The sequence below is a fragment of the Vidua chalybeata genome, chromosome 2, assembly GCF_026979565.1.
Source record: "Vidua chalybeata isolate OUT-0048 chromosome 2, bVidCha1 merged haplotype, whole genome shotgun sequence".
Classification (NCBI taxonomy): domain Eukaryota; kingdom Metazoa; phylum Chordata; class Aves; order Passeriformes; family Viduidae; genus Vidua; species Vidua chalybeata.
Window position 1 is genome coordinate 26,690,865 of NC_071531.1, and position 18,734 is coordinate 26,709,598.

Here is an 18,734-nt window from a genome sequence, read left to right on the forward strand (position 1 = left end):
TCTTTGATTATTAAATTAATGATATGCAGAGCTGCTTTCAAAACATGTGATTTCATAGTCTGGTCTGCATGTCAGTGCACAATATGTAGAAATCTGTGCCCTCCTGGAGGCTTATAATAGTCTAACGACTCATAAAAACAAACAAAAAAAAAAACGCATGTCAGTTCAGTGTGGAAGTCTGGTTTTAATTCACAAGAATTGACAAAAGCTACAAGAATAAAGCACTACGCATGAAAAAACTTCTAAGGGGTGGAATATATGCTACATTTACTGTAACATGTAAAATTTGCACCTAAATTTTAAGTTCCTGCAGTAACTTAGGCAGTAAGCCCTAGATGTCTCTGTTTCTTCCCATGTCAGCAGAGAGAAAGCAGATGCTCCAGATGTAGGTGCCTCAGGTCTACAGGGAAAACTGATGCTTGTTTAGAGGAGACTGTTTCGCTGGGCACCAGCCGGTTGCCTTGAGGTAGGGGACTGGATGCCATTCAAGAACTCCTGTAATTGAATTCTGCTTGTTCAAAGGACAGGCTATAAGAAAAACTCTGTTGAACTTTTTCAAAATGTAGAATCCCCCTGCAAGCTAAATACCAATCCTGATACGTTCCAGAGAAACTCATACCTACTAAACTGAACAAAATTACTTTATTTCTTTTTATTAAGAGATCTAAGCAATGAAAAAGTGCCTGGAAATTTCAAGGACAGGATATAATGACACAATAAACCAAATTTACATTCTAGTTTAAAAATGGCATAAATTTGCTTGATACTGAAACTGTAAATTTGTTGTTTCCCTTATAAGAAATAAGCTTTGGCTGAATTTGCTCTTGCAAACCAGTAAGGGCCTGAGATGGTTACAGAGACAACCACTCAAGGGCTGTGACAATGACATGCAGGACAGAGAGGTTCCTCTTCAAGTGAGGAAAGACAAGGTGAGGCATTTTGCATGCAGCAGCTACATGCACAGCCTTCCTACAACCTGCCCATGCTCTCAGCAACGCCCCTGAGCACTTCTGAAGCAGCAGTAGAATCAGTTTGCAGATTTGCCAAGATGTCAAATGCTGAACAAGACATACAGGGCATTTACCTTAGAAATGCCAAATGCATTTTAGAGCAAAAAAATCTGAAGACAAGATTCTCACTGCCCTGAATGCCTTGATGTAAGAGCTCATGGGGACCATTGTTTATGCTACTCTGGCTGGCATTCAGCCATGTGAATAAAAGAAAAGTGCTGAACTGATAGTCTGTCTAAGGCTGAAGCATCATTAATTGCTTCAGAGCCATGTCAGGTCTTAGCAGATGGCAGAGAAGAGACTGAATTTCTGACATTTTTAATTAACATGTAACCTGTATTATTATGGGATTAATAGTTATATAGCTGTGCAATTTTAATAGACATTTGGTAAGAGCCAAATTCTGTACTTTTTGTAGACCTAAGAAGGCTTAAAAACAGGTGAATGCATGTTTGTTTCTCCTGTGATTTCATTGCTAATCTTACAAGCATTTTTCTGAAGGTTGCTCCTACAGTCAAGAGAATGCAGTGAAAATTTCAGCCCCACGTTTTTTCCCCCTATAGATCCACATTCATTGAAAGTTTTCAAAGGAAAATGTTTAAATCCCTCAAATAAGAAAGCAAGGTTCCCAAAAGCAGAGATACATATTAATACATGTAAATGCCACACTTGGGGTGACAGTGTGCAATGACACTTTTTGACAGAGGGAAGCCTCTTTTCACTTAGGTTGATCTGACACCAAGACTCTACTTCCCTGCCTGGATTTTGGCCAAGACACTTTTGACCATCAGTGATAGAGGCATGTGCTCAGCTGCCTTCTCTCCAAACTGGCTCTATACCCTGAGGCAGAACCACTCCCCAAACCTGTTCCCACCGTGGGTTTCATTACACCCCAGCCTTGGATGAGTTTTTGACCATGGCACCAAGTACATGTCTTCCCATCTGCTGCAAAGGGCCCAACCAAGCTTCCTGTGGGCTGGATTTTGATAATCATATCTTGTCACCGGGAACATCAGGCCCTTATTGTCCTCTACCACTGGTGTGCAAATGACAAAAATGTTTGAGAAATGAGTGGGGTCTCGCATACCAGTTGTTCTGTTAAAACAGGGGAGAATAATCAAGGCACTTTTTATTTCGTGGTATAACTTTTGTGGTTTCCTAGGTCAGAATGAGTCTTCAACATGACTCTAACAAAAAAGGGTGTGTGTTGTGTTTCTCTTGACTAGCACAGGACCAGAAAAGCCACTATCACATCTCTGTAGAGTCCAAATGTGTCACTCTCAGTGCCAAAAACCTGGGTGTCATTTACTTGACAAGTTTGAGACCCTCCCTCATGTGTAGTGCTTGTAGTACTTCACAGATATCCCAGTACATCTTGACACACTGCTGCTTTGTGTGGGAGCCATATCCTCACCTTCACCCTCCTGCTGGGGACTGAAAGGGGGGGAAGACCTTACAGCACAGAAACCCTTCCTGGACAAGGCATGTGGAAGAAACCAAGTGCTATTACAGCTGGACTGAGCTGCCTCTCTGACTCCTACATGTGGATGGGCAGTGGAGGGAGGTGAGCAGCTGAGGCAGGAATAGAGAGTACTGCTCCACTGTGGCAGTGTCTTCTCAGTACAGTTTTGGCTGGCCCTGCATTGCACATGGTGTACATTCAGGCCCCTTGCCTCCCCCAGAGTCCTTGCAAACCTGTGCTGCAGGGGCCTGGGCTCATATCATGGGTCACAGCAGGGCACAGCTATCAGGAGTGACCCCATGGTCTGGTGCAGCACACTGGCCTCACAGGGGAGACCCACCAGCACTACAGATGGCCATAAACAGGCATTTCTGCCCAAAGCAGCCCCTACAGTTTGCTGCTTGTCCCTCTCCCAGCCATCTACATGCATACCAGCATGGGCAGTGGCTGTAACATGGATTGCTTCCTGCTCTGGGCTACCACAAGGTTGGCAAGTGATCTATGTTTGTCCCTGTATGGGGATGTGGATGTGAGGGGCCAGAAGGCATGTCCAGGGAGAGGAAAAGGGCAAGGATGGCTTTTTTCAGCAGAGACATGATGTGTGGGAAGACCCTGTCATGCTGAGGTTATCTTGGCACTAAGAAGCAGCACAGACTATGAGGAACTGGTCTATAAACCACCAGTGGGTGCTAATCTGCACACACACTGTGTGGATGACTGGGCAGGAAGGCTGAGGCAGAAGAGCTTTGGGACTGTGACTATTCTCCCGTCTCTTCCACACCTTCAAACTTCAAATTGCCAGTTGGATTTCATTATCCATAAAAACAGTGGGCAATTGCAAAGGGTTTCAGTGTACCCCTAGTGAGTTTGGCTCCTGTTTCTGCCAGGGCTCCAGAAGTAGCCTCTTGGAAGCTCCTTTTGGGACCTCTGGGGATGTCTGGGAGGATGCTTTTCTGCATCCTCCTTTGAGAGGGGGAAGGATGGAGAGGGATGCACCCTCAGCATGTGTGATGGTTTAAAAATTCCTTAGGTTTTTCTGAACCCAGCAGCTACTTGCTGGGTACAGCACTTGTCAAAGTGCAGCACATTTGCTCATCCTCCAGCGATTTGTACAGAAATAATTATTCAAAAAATCTTTTTTTATCCCCAGTGTGTGAATTTCATACTGACATTGCTACCCTGCAGAGTAACAGATGCGTTCATGGTAACAGGATCACTCAAAATTATTCCTTTCTACAACAGAAACTGGTGCAACAGTTGCATTGCTTCTAACAAATTGTAGGATTACTTTTTGTTTCTTAACAAAAAGTACTGTGAATCTAATTTAGCCTTATCCTCTGGCTTCCCATCCCTGCCCAGTGATTAATGCAAGGATAGGAATGGCAGATGCCAAGTACTGTCACACCAGGATGACAGCACCATGTGACTGCTTCATGTGAGGGTGAGCCATTTTGGAAGAGGTGACCCAAGGGCATGCCACCTGCTAAGGATGCCCAACCCCCCCCACCTCGCACCCCACCTTACCTGGGCTGGGGCACTGGAGGAGAGGTGGGTCAGGTCCCCGATCCTGGCAGCTGCCCGTGGGTCACTGGAGCTGATGAGGACAGGGGCACTGATCTCCATGGAGTGCCGGTTGCTGGCGGCCTGGGAGGACTTGTGTGTCATGCTGAGGGCGGTGAAGGAGTGGCGCTTCTTGGCGTTCTTCTTGCCTTCCACCTGCCTCTGGGCCGCTCCGGCAGCCCCCGCACCGGCCAGCGTGGAGCACGGAGCCAGACCCACCGCCGCTGCCGCTGCCACTGCCACCGTCTCCGTCGCCAGCGGCATGTCACAGCCAGAGGCGGCAGCCGAGCACGTCTTGTCCATCTCCATGAGCTGCTTGGCAGATTCATTCAGCTGCGTGGGGAGGAAAAGGGAAAGATAAAAATGTTGTAGAGAGTGATGAGGTTCCCTCCACTGCAGAAAAGGAGGCTCAGTGGGACCTCATCTCTCTCTACAACCACCTGAAAGGAGGTTGTAGCATGATGAGATTTAGCCTCTCCTCCAGGTAACAACTGACAGGACAAGAGGAAATAGCCTCATGTTGTGCCAGGGGAGGTTTAGAATAGGATATTAGGAAAAATTTCTTCACTGAAAGGATTGTCAAGCACTGGAACAGGAAAGTGGTGGAATCACTGCCCCTGGAGATATTTCAAAGACTTAAAAGACATGGCACTTCAAGGCCGTGGTTTAGGGGTGGGCTTAGCAGTGCTGAACTAACAGTTGGACTGGATGGCCTTAGAGGTATTTTCCAACATAAATGATTCTATGATTCTATGATTTTGTTTGATTTATGAGGCCAGATGAATTATTTCCATCCACTTGTTAATGCCAGGAAAATCAAAAGAGGCAAAGTAATCATCCAGAAGAGTTAAGCTAGAACTAGGCACCATTAATTGGTCCACATGAAGCTACAACTTTTAAAAACACAGCATTCCCCAAAACAGCTTGTTCCAGTCTGCTGAGTCAGAGCCTGGGGAAGGAGGGAGGAGCCTCTTCATCAATGTTTTGCTATTCTCAGTTCCATCACAGGCTTGTGCTTGATGTTTGCCAGACAGGGTTTTGATCCAAGGCTACAGCTTCCAAATCTTCCCAGTTTCATCTCCCTGCTTCCCACCTAACACAGGTTATCCAAATGCAGATGCAAACTGAATGCATTTTCCCTAGCTGTATCACCTAAACTTTGGAAGAGCTTGATGGCCACTGGAAGATTTGCTCAGGGTCCAGTTTAAAAACATGGTTTCATCAGTTCTTTTGAAGGGTTTAACACTTGACCTACCACCCATGAACACTGCACTAGGAGGCTCAGGCCAGCTTTCAGCCCACTGTTCCTCATCCAATCCACATTCACAAATAACCTCGTGTCTATGCAGGCCAGAGGCATGCTGGGTGGCACAACCCTGTCACTGAAGTCTCTTACCTCCCAGCCTTCGTAACTCATCCAGGAAAGCTACACTGTACACGGCTGCAGAGATTTCAGGCACACAGGGATGCTACCGTCACTAATGATACGTGAAGTGCACTCTGAAGTCAGCAGGGCTTTCTGCACAGCACTCATTGCCAATATATCTTCCCTCAAGGGATGTTAACAGCTGATGGAAAATTCCACATTTTGCCATCAGACCTTTATATTAAATGAGGATGCATCGCAATATGTTTGCATTTAATGAATAAAAACAACATATGAAAAAGGGAGCCACAGCTAATGAACACGTGCTTTTGCATTCACTGCTATTCTGAGACCCACATAAACCAGAGGGGTATGTAATACTATTCTGGACCAAAGTTAGGCCATTTTTAAAAATATAATTATTTTTATGAATTATGGCAGCATCCAAGAAACAGTTGAGGACAAGGTCTTCCAAGGCTCTAAATTAAAATAAAGAATTATTTCTGCTCCAAGTCAAGCCAATTTTGAAACCTAGCACAAGTGGAAATAAAAGGGAAAAAGAGAGGGAAAGGAAAGATAACAACAGAAACATACAGCTAAACAAATATGTAATTGTGTAGCTTTTATAATTCCCAACCACTGTCACCATGCTGTAAATAAAAGAATAGATGTTGCTAGCCTTAGGCCAGTCCTTCTAAGTTTGAAAGCACTCCTGACTCCACGAGGACTCATTCAGTGTAACAGGCAAAAACCACACTAACACCTATGAAGTAAACTTCAACTTGCAGGATCCTTCTTTCTGTGACAGCTTCCACTAAGTCAACCAAGAGCCTCCAATTAATGATGCTCCACTGCTTTCAGAGCTGCTGGGAGTCCTGCAACCATTCAATTAGCAAGTCATTTTCCCAGCTGCACTGTCCAACTTGAGACCACGCTTACAGCCAGTGTAGTGCACTGCACCTGCCAATTTTTGCCGATAACAGCTGATCCTATTTCAGATTGTTCAGAAACGTCCATTATTTCCCACTTCATCATGCTCTAAATTGGTACAACCTAATATTTGCCAGCAGGCTCCAAGTTGCAAGGAAACCAGATGGCTTCCCTCCCTTAAGTAGGTGTTACAGCTCTGCTTACCCCATTGATGAAGATAGTCTAGCTGAATTACTTGAAATATTAAGGAGAAAAGGATAAAGCTATCAAATATGTATGACTCTCTGACAGCAGAGGGTGAGGAAATTTTTAATCAACAGCAAGAAGAAAAACAATATATTTTAACTCTCTGAGATAGGAAAAAATAGAGTTTAAAAAAAAGAATTTAGAACTTCTGATTTTACAACATGCTACATGTGGACAGTGAAGTGCTCCAGCTCTTGATATCAAGCTCTGAATCTCTTGTAAGAATTAGATTATAAATCCCACTGTCTGGAATCCAATTTAACACTGCAGCTGTTCTTTTTAAAACAACAAAATCCCTTACTTTTTTGTTCAAAGTGGCACCTAGTTGAAATGTCAATAAGAAAGCAAGCATCTAAACATGAAGTGATAAAAAATAACCCTGTATTGATATAAACAAAGTAAATATCTATATCAGTAGAAGATTGAAGACAGAAAGAAAACTCCCCCCCAAACAGTCAAGCTAATGAACTTTTGAGAATGTCAGAGGCTTCTTGAAATACTGGGGAAAAACTATTTTGGTCTGCCAAGATAAAAAATGCATTACAGCCTTACAATTTTATTTTTGTAGAGAATTGTTTTTAAACAGCTTTGCCCACAGATGCTGGAAAGTACTTCCCAAACAGGCTATGAATGCAGAGAAAAGTCTGCTTATTACTTTGTAAAAGCAAACAGCTCTTCCTCTTCACAAAAAAACTTCTAGAAACCCTTTTTTAAACATAAACACGATTGCAAATTTCTTATTTTAAACTCTGAATATGTAAACAAGCATTGCTTTCTGGTGTCTGTCATCTGATCTTCAGGCAGATTTGCTTCCAGATGAGAAGTTTAATGGAAAGTTCTGACCCACAGTCAGTGTCAGGAATTTGACATTTCTGGAAGCCTGTAGCTCTTATGACAATCTCGAATACCAGAACTCAACTTTCTCACTCAGTTTTGATCCCTTCTCTAGAAAGATCCTATATTTGAATATGTGGTCCTGCTAAGCCCAAAGTGACATGAGACTTATGCCCTTGAGACTGACTTATGCTGAGAGACTGATTTTACCCCAAATCCATTCTTTATGAAGGGGATGTCCTAGGAAACTTGACATAGGATTTAGAGGGATAAGGCTTGGATTTGAATGCCAAACCAGTCAAACATTCCCAGCAGCCCTGAAATCCTGTCTAGAAATGCAAAATCTTGCAACAGCAAGCCTTAATCTGAGGGACTTTATCATGCAAGAGATGTGTTGAGATGGTGCAGTAAAACTGTTCACAGTGTCTCAGTGACTATTGGCTGTGAGGCTCTGCAGGCTGAGGTAAGGATGCACCAGTCTCAGTTCATGGAGCTACTGTGCCTATTTCTCAGGAAGCCCTTCCTCAGCTGTGAGTAATCATACTGGAGACAGCTCCAGCTCATCTGGTTTCGGGAGTGAAGAAGGGTGGGAGCAGAATACCTCTGTGCACAGAGCCTTGTTCACCTCCAAACAACCTTTTCCTACAATGGGAGCAGTAATCAAGTGCTCTTCATTAAAAATTTGGTGGCCTTGATCAGGAAGCTATACTCTCCACCCTGCCACAATGCAAGCTGACATGACATTAGTGTCCAAGCAGAGAGCCCATGCAATATGAACTAAAGGAGAGGTTTTTTCTTTCTTCTCGCTTTTAGATATGACTGTCTTAGATACTTTACTTGTGACTTTACCACATAGGTGACAAATATTAAGCTACATCATACAGGATTTCTCCACTTCCAAAATTATTTATTATTAGTCTCCACATAAATCTCTTTTTTTTTCTGCAGAATATATTATGGTGAGTTTCTCTCAGTCTCTGTTGCATGTGCTTGCATGCACAGATACACACACACACACACACACACTTCTAATTTCTAATACATGTGGATTTAAAAGGGACCACCTGTAAATGCTTTCAACACATTTCTCTTTTAAGAATGAACGAGTACAGGAGAGAAACTGTCATATACATTGACTGTCCCATGTGGGACCAAATATGTTCTTTATATCCCAATATGACTTAATGAACTACAGTTTCAATGGGCAACGTTATGCACCTACTTACATACCCCAGATGGAATGAAGAGTAAGGAAAATCTACTTCTTGTCCAGTGTGGGTGACAATTAACTCAGGTTTAATTCAAAGAGCAAATTATTACTTTGTAATTTATTGTTGTTATTATTATGGAACAAGAGAGAAACATGGGAAATTTAGGTTAGATTTAAATAATTAATCCTTACTACATCTCCCTTGACAAATATGCCGGTGCATTTACTAATCCATGTTAGTGGCAAAATTATTCTATCCCAGTTTAGACTTGCAAGGGACACTTTGATACACCATGGTCACAACAGCAGCTCCTGGGTTGTGGCGTTTCCCTGATAGTACTGTCTTCTGTAAGAAGGAGGACTATTCTGCTATTGAATACTCTTACGTTCTAGTAATTTAGGTCTGGGTAAGGGATTAATTTCTGACTGGCATCTGCCCTACCAAAGACAGGACCTCACTGCGTGGCTTACAAATATACTTCAGTATGTACTTGATACTGTGCAGACCAAAGTGTTACTAATGTGTGACTAAAATGTCATTCTTCTCTAAATAAGAAAAGATTGCTTAAATTCTCAGTTTTGCACATGTGATTCAGTATTTTGATAAATTGGAGCCAATTTGGACCAGAAAGTACACTTCATCAAGACTTTCACTTCTTACAAAATCTTTTTTTTCTGTCTTTATGGAAACTATTAGCTAAAGAATGGTGCTGTTCAAATACAGGTATAAGACTCAAACCAGTTTTAAAAGCAAAAATCCCTTCAAATCTCTACATATCTAATACAAAAGAACAAATTGGAAAGAAAAAAAATGTAATGCTCAAGTTTTTAGAAAGGAACCACTGAGTAGAGCAGAAAACAAAATTAAAATTATTAATAAAACATCTTCACAATGTCCCCCTGAAAGACTGAAAATATTTTCACCTAGGGACTGCTGATTTTTATACTTTATTGTTCATAAATATTGAGAAGATCATGCACATCCCTATTTTATGCCTTGCGGAGATTTTGGCAACTTGCAGTTCCATATCTGATTGTGTGATTAAAATAAACAGTATGAATTTATTACTAAATTTTCACTTCAGAGTAGGTACTTTCAAGAAATATTAAGTTCATATGCCCTCATTAAACTAGTTTGCTAGTATTGTAATTTATGTTCTGAAGCACAGTGAGATTATTAAGTAACTAAGGGCATAACTATACAAGATTCTTCTGTCTCTGCTGGGTTCCTGAGAGGACTGCATCTGTAAAAGCATTTTCAGACCCAAAAAGTAGTCTTTCAGAAAGCTAAAACAGCTTTTTCTTACTATTATCCCTATTGGCAAATGCAGGATACAATTTTCTTCTGCTGTAGCCAAGTAACAAGACAGCCTTTGACTCAAATGGACATCAGGAGGAAGTACGTAATACTTTCTTTGCCTAATACTTTACATGTTCTTTGGTAGGTTAGTACAGAGAACACACAGCAATTCCTAGAGCTTACTAGTGGGATATTAGCAGACAAATTTGTGCCAAAGGCTCTTTAACCAAGTCGTATTGAATGTATCTAGAATTTTAATCTTTTATATGTTTTGTTAATTCAGATATAAAAGTGTTTAGAGAAAACCTCCAAAGTTCTCCATGGACAATTTAAATTCATTTGGCAAAACCTACAAAGTCCTACCTCAATTATTCATTTAGGCACCATCTTATGAAGAGTAATTAGTAAGGCACAGTTTAGAAGAAAATATTATAGACAAACCAAAGCAGTACTTAATGGTTTTGTGTTAATCTCTAACAATCCACTATTGCCTTTTCTAATTTATTGCCAGAGAGGAACAAGCAAATTTGGAACAGATTTTCTGCAAGTGGTTTATCCATCATGGAAGATAGATTTCTGAAACCCACACTGTGATTGAGAGCAGAGTTGTTCCATGCACCCAGAAAATAGAAGAAGTGCAGTACATGTGCTTGCTTGAACAGATTCAAATGAAATGATAGCTGCAGAAATACTTTCCTAGGACACATCTCAAACTTCAAGTGTTCTGTTCCTCCAGCCATAGGTCGAGGCATATGTGTCATTCTCTTTTCCAAAAGCATGCTAAATATGTCAGCATGTTCTCAAGGAACAAAGTCCCTAAAACCCTACAGCAGACAGCCTTCCTAACCAGGGTCATCCACATACACAACAATGTATAGTCTGGAAAAAGCAAGCCAATAATTTTTGTCTACAACATGGGTCTTTGAAAGGCAGCAGTACTTAGCAATTTATTTGCCTGTCCTACAAGATCTTTCTCATTTAGCAGCAATGTCACTTCTAACGCACTGAGGGGCTGAAGGAATGTAGCATATTAGAACAGCATGTGCTTGGACGAGCGTGTCATCATGATCTTGCAGAATGAAAATAAATGATGCGTGCAGCAGAAGTAAACACTAAGCCCTGGGTGGTGAACTGGGAATTTTTTTTCTTTCCCCTTTTTTTCCAAATAGTTTTAAGAAGAAAAATGGCTTGCAGTGGTGGAGAACAAGTTTGGTGTATCCCAGAGAAATGCATTATCTGCTGCAAAGTCTGTTCAGGAGTTAAGCACGGCAGGAAATCTTATGGAAACTAATGTCTGAAGAACTGAGAAGAAAGAAAATAAAACTAAATGCAATATTGTTAAAAATAGATTACCTCACCAAAAAGAAGTATGCCTTCTAGATCTCCCTCCACTTCCTGAAACAATGCTATCTATTTAGCCTTCAGCTCCAAGTATGAGGACTCTCTTGCTCTGATCTGTCAACTCTGAATGTCTGATCTGCTGTGTGCCTTTGGTATGCCTAAGGATTTCCTTTTTCCTTCTATCTGTCCCCTATGGACACCTTTTTCCATAATGAGACACTCATGACTACACCAAAGCTACTTTGAAAGCAAGGAATGTAACCAAATACAGCTTTGCTCAACATCAGAAAGAGTGGGAGAATACAGCCTATTTTTACTTATAAATTATTCAGAATGCTAAATAAAAAGTGCAGTCATGAATTCATGGGCTTGATCCTAATTCCTTTGAAGTCAGTGGCAAAACTCCAGCTGCCTTCAACAGTGGAAGGACTGGTGCCCATCTGGCACCAATTTCAGTACCAGAAAAGTCCCTGTTGAAGCTTGTGTAGATTTTGCTGACAAACTATTTTTTCATCAAAAGATGAAACATATTGGAACTTAAGTATTTCCCAGGAACTTGCTTGTTTTGACAAGATGTCCATCAGGAAATTGTTTTGCAGATGATGTTTCTCAGCTAAGACAAGAACTTACCAAAGCCACCATGGTTTAGGAGTTCAACAGGGTACTTGGACTCCTGGCTGAATGTCCCTGTGTGGGGGAATAGCCATGGGAGACCTGAAACAACACTAACACACTAAAGTGTGTTAACACACTTTCCAAATAGAAAGCCACCAGCTTTCTGGCTATGCTGAGTATCCTTCACTTGTTCTTGTAAACTGGAAAACCTTTGTGACTCCCCTCCTGAGTCCAAGTGTCTGCCTGCATCATGAGGAAAGTGGTTGGTGCTAGCAGAAGTGTGAGCAGCCTTACGCTGGGCAGCAGCCTTGGCTAGGGACCTGGATGTATCAGGAGGCTTTCAGAATCAGTTCAGATGATGGCCTCATTCCTTACCAAAACTTGGCAGCTCTATGAGCTCTGTATCATTACAGCCAGTTACTGCAAAGAAGGGAAGCCCTCTGAAGGAGCTTTGTGCTGAATCTACAAAGCCCTTCACTTGTGAAAACTTCCACTGTGAGCCAGCTGTACCTAAAAACTTCAGCACAGGCTAGGAAAGATTGTTTAGATCCTGGAGCAGACCTGTACAGATCACATGTAAACTCTATGCAGTATCTTTAAAAACAGACAAGTTTTGTGTTTTCAGAGTTTTCAGGCAATTTTCTCCTCCTTCCTTCCTTAATATTTCACAAGGCTCCTGGTGCTATTGCTTACTCAAGTGATCAACAATAGCCATAAAATCATGAATTAACTGAAAATTGACAAGTTAAATACCACCAACTAAGGAAGTTAAATACCACCAGCTAAGGGCAGAGGATGTCTTCAGAGTTAATGCATACATCAAGCCTGGGAGTCTTAAAGCAAATGGCTTCCAAATTACAGTGTGTGGCCCCGAGTAACTATAAATGGGACCGTGAACCAGGAACATCATGCTCATGTTGTTGCAGAGGCCCTTCTCTTCCTGATAGCTGCACTGTGCACACATGCTACCAGACAACACATTGTACCCTTTTGCTCATACTCTCAGATTTGTTCCTGGAAATATAGTTCTTGAAAAGGCTAGTTTTGGAATGATCAGAGTTGTGTGAAAGAAGCAACAATACCACATCATTTTTTTAGGGAAAACACTTGCTTCCAGCTTAATGAGACATAAGGAGGAAACAAAAAAGACATGTATTTGCTGAAGTCCTTTATAAATTTGGTAAGAAAAGTGTTCTGGTGGGTAATGAGAAAAAGACCTACGCCATCACCTCATATGATCAATGCTACCTGCAGAAAGCATGAAGTTGGATAAATCTTTGGAGGTCTTGGAAGCTCTTGGAATTGCAGCACAAGGAGCCCATGGGAAAGCCAAAGTAATTTTTCAAGTAATGCAAGGCTTTGTCTACACTGAGCAAGCAAGGAGGCTTTGTTGCAGTGATTTACAACTTTGTGTAGAATAAGAAATCTTGTGCAATGAAGGAAAATTAAGTTTTATGTTCTGCAACTGAAGATTACCTGTGGGGAATCACATACAAATAAATGCACTGTACTCTCTATCTCTGATAAAGCCGAAATGAAGAATGAAAGCAAATGCCAAGAAAATGTTTTGGTTCAATTGCTTGAAAAAGGAACCAAGGCATGCACAATTCAAGCAGATATTAGCACTAAAGGGTTGTGATAAACAGCCTTTGCCCTGTGTGTACGATATTTAGAGACCTTTTTTCTATATAGTGTTCTGGCTTCTGCTTCCCAAATACAAGAAAGAAAAAGACTGCTGGATGTGGTACAGGGCATTTGCAATAGTGTGACATCCCATGTGGCTGTATAGTTAGATTCTGTGTGCATGGAGCTCCTGCTACAGCTGGCTATAAAGCAGGGTTGCTGGTTGTGGTGGAGGGTTCCTGCTCCAGCTCCAGGGTCACACTGCATGTTTCTCTGGAAGCAGCCAATGGATGTCAGCCATCTGTCACTGCTGCATCTTTGGAGAGATGCATCCAGCCTTTGGGTTTCCTATTTGCCAGTTGGGGTGAAAATATGAGTCAGGAGAGATTGTGCTGGTGTTTCACCAAATTATGGGATGACTCCCTAGAAGGAGAGTTCTGAGAGTTTCTCTGAAATGGGAGATGAATTATATGTGTTTGAAAAGGGCAGCTGCACCAGGATACATGAATCGTTTATGTGACAGGGAGACTGGTCCTCTTAACTATGCACACAGATGAAAAAAAAGGAATTGGGCTGAGGGAGACTTGACAGACTGAGTTTGTGTCCCCTGTGGTTATTACAGTGCAAACTCTGCTTTGAATAATCTATACATTTAAAGCACCTTCTTCCCTCATAGATGTGCTGATGCCTGGTACAGCAGCATGGCTCTTTGTCCTCAGTGGGAACATTAATTTGCATCCTTTTTTGCTCTATGCAGTGACCAGTTATTTTAAAATGATTTTTACATAGCCCTGTCTCACCTTGGAGACCTCTATACTTCTGTCATACTGCTAAAAGGAAGACAATGGATTGGGATGGCATTACGGGTGCACATGGCATATTGCACACTGCACAACAGGCACATCTCAGTTTTTTTGGAAGCCTGACCAGTAACTGAAAGCCAGTTTGTAAGATGTGAAAATAAGCTTTCTGTGCTATATTATGATGCAATTGGGTTCACAACCCTCCCCCCTCGCCTTGTGGAAGAAAAATCTGACAAGGGTGAACTGCGATAAATTCCCTAAACTCCTCAAATTCTTGACTGAAAATGGCAGCACTCAACCTCACACTCATGGCATGACTCACTGCCCCTCACCTCAAAGAACCATTTATAGACTTCTTTGGAGAATCTGAGATGTTAAAACATGATTGGGGGCAAGGTTGAGTTCAGAGTGGGAGGTCTCTTCATTGACTTGCCAACAGCTGCAGTCAAAAGTACACTGAGCTCTCTGGCTGTCAAACTAGAAATGCTACTTGTTCAACTTTTTCAGTTTAATTTCTGGTTTCGGGTAAAGGACACATACCCAGTGCAATGGAATCATCCAGTGAAGCAGCTAGTGCCTTTGCCTCTTGTACACTCATCTGGAGCTGGATCAATGTTCTGGTTTCTGTCCAAGCCTGCTCTCCCACAGGTGTCACTGATAGATAAGAGGTGTGCCATTTCTTCAGCCCCAATGAGCTTGGAGCAGATAATTTAGGATGCTTAGGCACATGTGTCACATTACTGCAATAAAGTATGATGATTGCCAGCATTAGTCACTTTTATGACATCCATATGCAAATACTGTTTATGCTAGTATGCTACAAGTGGAAGGAATTTGGAAAACCACTGCTCTAGGCCATGCTGTTTGAGCTCTGAGATGGCAAAAGGAATGGGCTAGCAAAAAAATCTGCACAGTAGGATATCTTTCTGAAACTGCAGAACACTGGGTTTTTTTCCTGTTTGTGGAATTACTCAACTGCAAATATTTTCCTAACACATTCCTTTCTGAAAACAGTCTTCCCTGCATTGCACCTACATTCCGTAGGCAGAGAGACAAGTTGTCCCAAGGAAACTGAAATTTTGTAAACTGTGACCACATTGTGTGATGCAGTCACACAGAGACATTTATTTATACTTATTTTTGCCATTAAATGCTGAAAAGCTCCTACCACAGAACTCCATTGTGAGAAGCATCATGTAAACATAAAAAAACAAGACAGCTCTTGGCCCAAAGAAAGTACAGTTTAGGATGGGGACAAGAGACAGTGTATAGTTATAGAGAAAATATTCAATGCAATAGTCTAATCAGCAAGATGGACAGAGGATTGCACAACATACATCTTCTCTAGCCATCACAGCCAAGAGAAATTTTAGAGAAGAATCTGGAGGAGCAGTTCTGATGCAGGTGTTTGAAGCATTCATCTCAACAGTGAAGAACAGAGCACTATGGAAGAAAATTGGGATTTAAAAAACTGACAAAGTGATTGTCATAGCTGGCATTCAGTAATAAATAAAGGCCAATAGGCAGAGAGAGTAATGAGTAAGCAAAGGGCTGCAGGTAAGGGTGAGTTGTATGAGCTCTAGGGAACAGAAAAAGTCTCCAGAGGGAAAGAAAGGGGTAGCAACAGATGTCATCAGACACAGCATCAGACTGTCAAGAATGAGGCAAGTCTGCATTTGCTAAGGATTCAAAAAGGATGTAGCCAAAATCAGGGCATTGACCTGATGAGAGTTTGATCTTTGTGAAGGTTCAGCAATCAGGTTGGACAAAGACTGGTAGAACTGCCAGCCAAATGAATGAAACCACTCATGGGGATGTGATTCCCACCGGCAATGTCTTTATTACTTGCCAAGAAAGCTCATTTTTCTGTCTTTAACCAAAGAGAAAGTAACACACTTAACTGTGTACTGTGTACTGCACTGAAAACTCAGGTATGTGCTTAGTGAGAGTTCCTCCAGCAAAGGCAGACCTTTGTGTCACTGGAATGGTGTGGAGCTGCCTTTGCTTTGACCTTAAACTCATCCCTCAGGAGAGCTTTTGTGCCTTCAAGGGCCCCCATAGGACAAAACCTTGTGCCTGAGACAGAGTATGACCCTAAGCAGTAACCGGCCAGGGTTAAACCATGGCAGCCTCCCAGGTGCTTTAAGGCAGAGAAGCTCAGTGCCAGGAGCTCTCAGATCTCATTTGGCCTGGGAGATTTCCAGGAATTCAGTATTAATCATCTCTATAGCTCTTCTTCCACTCCCATAGTCCATATATTAACGGAGAGTAAAATCTTGCATCCACCAAATCAATATAATCACACACATCTCTTTCCTAAGCCATGCACTTATGGAAGTGAAAGGCTTTGGCTGGGAAGAGGGAAATCTAAGCACTAGACTGAAGCAAGGAGGGAAGATGCTGAGGAAATTATTTCTCAAAGATTACAGTCATAGTCCTTCCTCCTCGGCTAGGAAAAGAAAAGAAAAAGGATACAAGAGGAAGTCATGACTGTAAATTCCTTACTATGTTTTTGGGGCTGAAGCAGATCAGAGAAAGGGATCAAGGAGATGACCATCAGGGAGTGCTCTCCCTCCTTCTGCAAAGCTGCTTTCTTCTTGAGAAACAGAGCTGCCTGTTCCCTCAGTGCTATCCCTTTAGCCATGTGGTAAGAGAAGAATATCTCTAGCATGAGTCTATCACTGTCTCAATGGTCTGGCAGGTCTGCTGCTTTGTCCCAAGGTTTCCAGAAAAATTCTATTATAGAAAGCTCTCTCATGAAATTTCCTGTCAATTTGATTCAATTGTGTCCAAACAGATCGGAAGACTTCAAAGTCAGATTTAGAGCAGGACACTCCCTCCAGCCTCACTTAAGCAAAAACTAATACTATTAACCTGGTTTATGTAGTAGCTAGTATGCTTGTCATAAAATTATAACTTAATAAAATAATTAGATAAGTCAAGGGACAACCAGGAGGTGGAAGAGGTTGCTTGCACAAAGCCCCACATTCCTCACCTCACCATTTTTGCGTGCTGGCTTACAGCACACTGCAATGGCAGCAATTGCTGCAGGGTAACTGTGGGTGGGAATTGCTGCCCTCATAGATGTGTTTTCCTGAAGTGTGAGGTACCACACGGCCTCTTTTCCCATCTTCCCTCTTTCTGCCCTACATCATGTGACTATGCAGTAAAAGTAACAGATACAACTGGAAACTAAAACAACTTAAAGGAATAGCTTTCAACAGAGTGACTTCCCTGATTCATCTCGGCACGTAGATATATCTGGTAGTCCTGGAACATGGAGGGCAGAAGGAAAGAATTGTCACACATGAGGTAAAAGCAGGACAATCCCTTTGGCAGCAGCCCTTGCTTTTGTCAGATTAAAATAATGCCAGTATTACACTCAAAAAACGGTGCAGCAGGAGATAAACTAAACAATGGCTGGTCTACTATGTAAAGGAATAAAGTAACCAAAACCAATGCAATTTCTTCTACAGGATAGACTAAACACAAAAGGGTCAGCCTTCAAGAGTCCTGTGTGTTCTAGAGAAAATCTGGAAAAGATAGAGATTCCCAAATTAATTCCAACTATCTTCCCCTGTTTCTGATTTTTGTTTTTAATTTGCAGATTCTTCCTCTAGTCCTTTGAATTTGGTTTTTTCAATGTTCAGCCCTAACACCTAACAAAATGTCAGAGGATTTCAGACTTCAGCATCTGGTTTTGGCACAGTTAATGACATTTTTAGGCAAAAAACCAACTTCATCTGTTATTTTTATTATTTGAAGCATGCATTCAACATAAACATACACTAACAGATCCTTTTGTGCCTAGAATAAAAACAGTTTGACCATTCCAGCATGTGCGACAATAAGAAGTAAAAAAAAGAGGTAAAACCGATTCATCACTACATTCTATCAGGAAACTGTTATTCTTCACACTACTCTTCTTTAAAAGTTCAAAAGGTCAAGCTCAGACATATTTGTGACTATTTACCATGGTAGAATAATCATGAAAGCACAGAATGGTTTGGGTTAGAAAGGACCTTAAACATGATTTAGTTCCAGCCCCCCTGTCACAGGAGAGGTGTCCCAGCCCTCTGATCAACTTTGTGGCCCTTCTGTGGACTTGTTCTGGCAGGTTCACATCTTCCTTATGTTCGGGTCCCCAGAGCTGGATGCAGCACTGCAGGTGGGGGCCTCATGAGAGCAGAGTAGAGGGGGAGACTCATTTTCCTTGCCCCACCTGCCATGCTGCTTTGGATGCAGCCCAGGAATGTGTCTGGATTTCTGGGCTACAGAGTCATGTTGAGCTTCTCACCCACCAGCACCTCCAAGACTTTCTTTTAAGGGCTGCTCTCAATCCATTCTTCATGCAATCTGTACCTGTGCTTGGGATTGCCCTGACCCAGGTGCAGGACCTTGGCACTTGGCCTTGTTGACCTTCCTGAGGTTTGC

General features: G+C 42.0%; 1 protein-coding gene across 2 annotated transcripts in view; it reads right to left on the reverse strand.

Annotated features, from left to right (window-relative positions):
• SH3RF3 (SH3 domain containing ring finger 3) overlaps positions 1–18,734 on the reverse strand; it is a 246,099-nt gene that overhangs the window by 58,314 nt on the left and 169,051 nt on the right. For both annotated transcript variants that reach the window (XM_053935671.1, XM_053935672.1), the window contains exon 4: positions 3,997–4,365. In XM_053935671.1, coding sequence (XP_053791646.1) covers positions 3,997–4,365 — 369 coding nt within the window. The remainder of the gene's footprint in view (positions 1–3,996; positions 4,366–18,734) is intronic.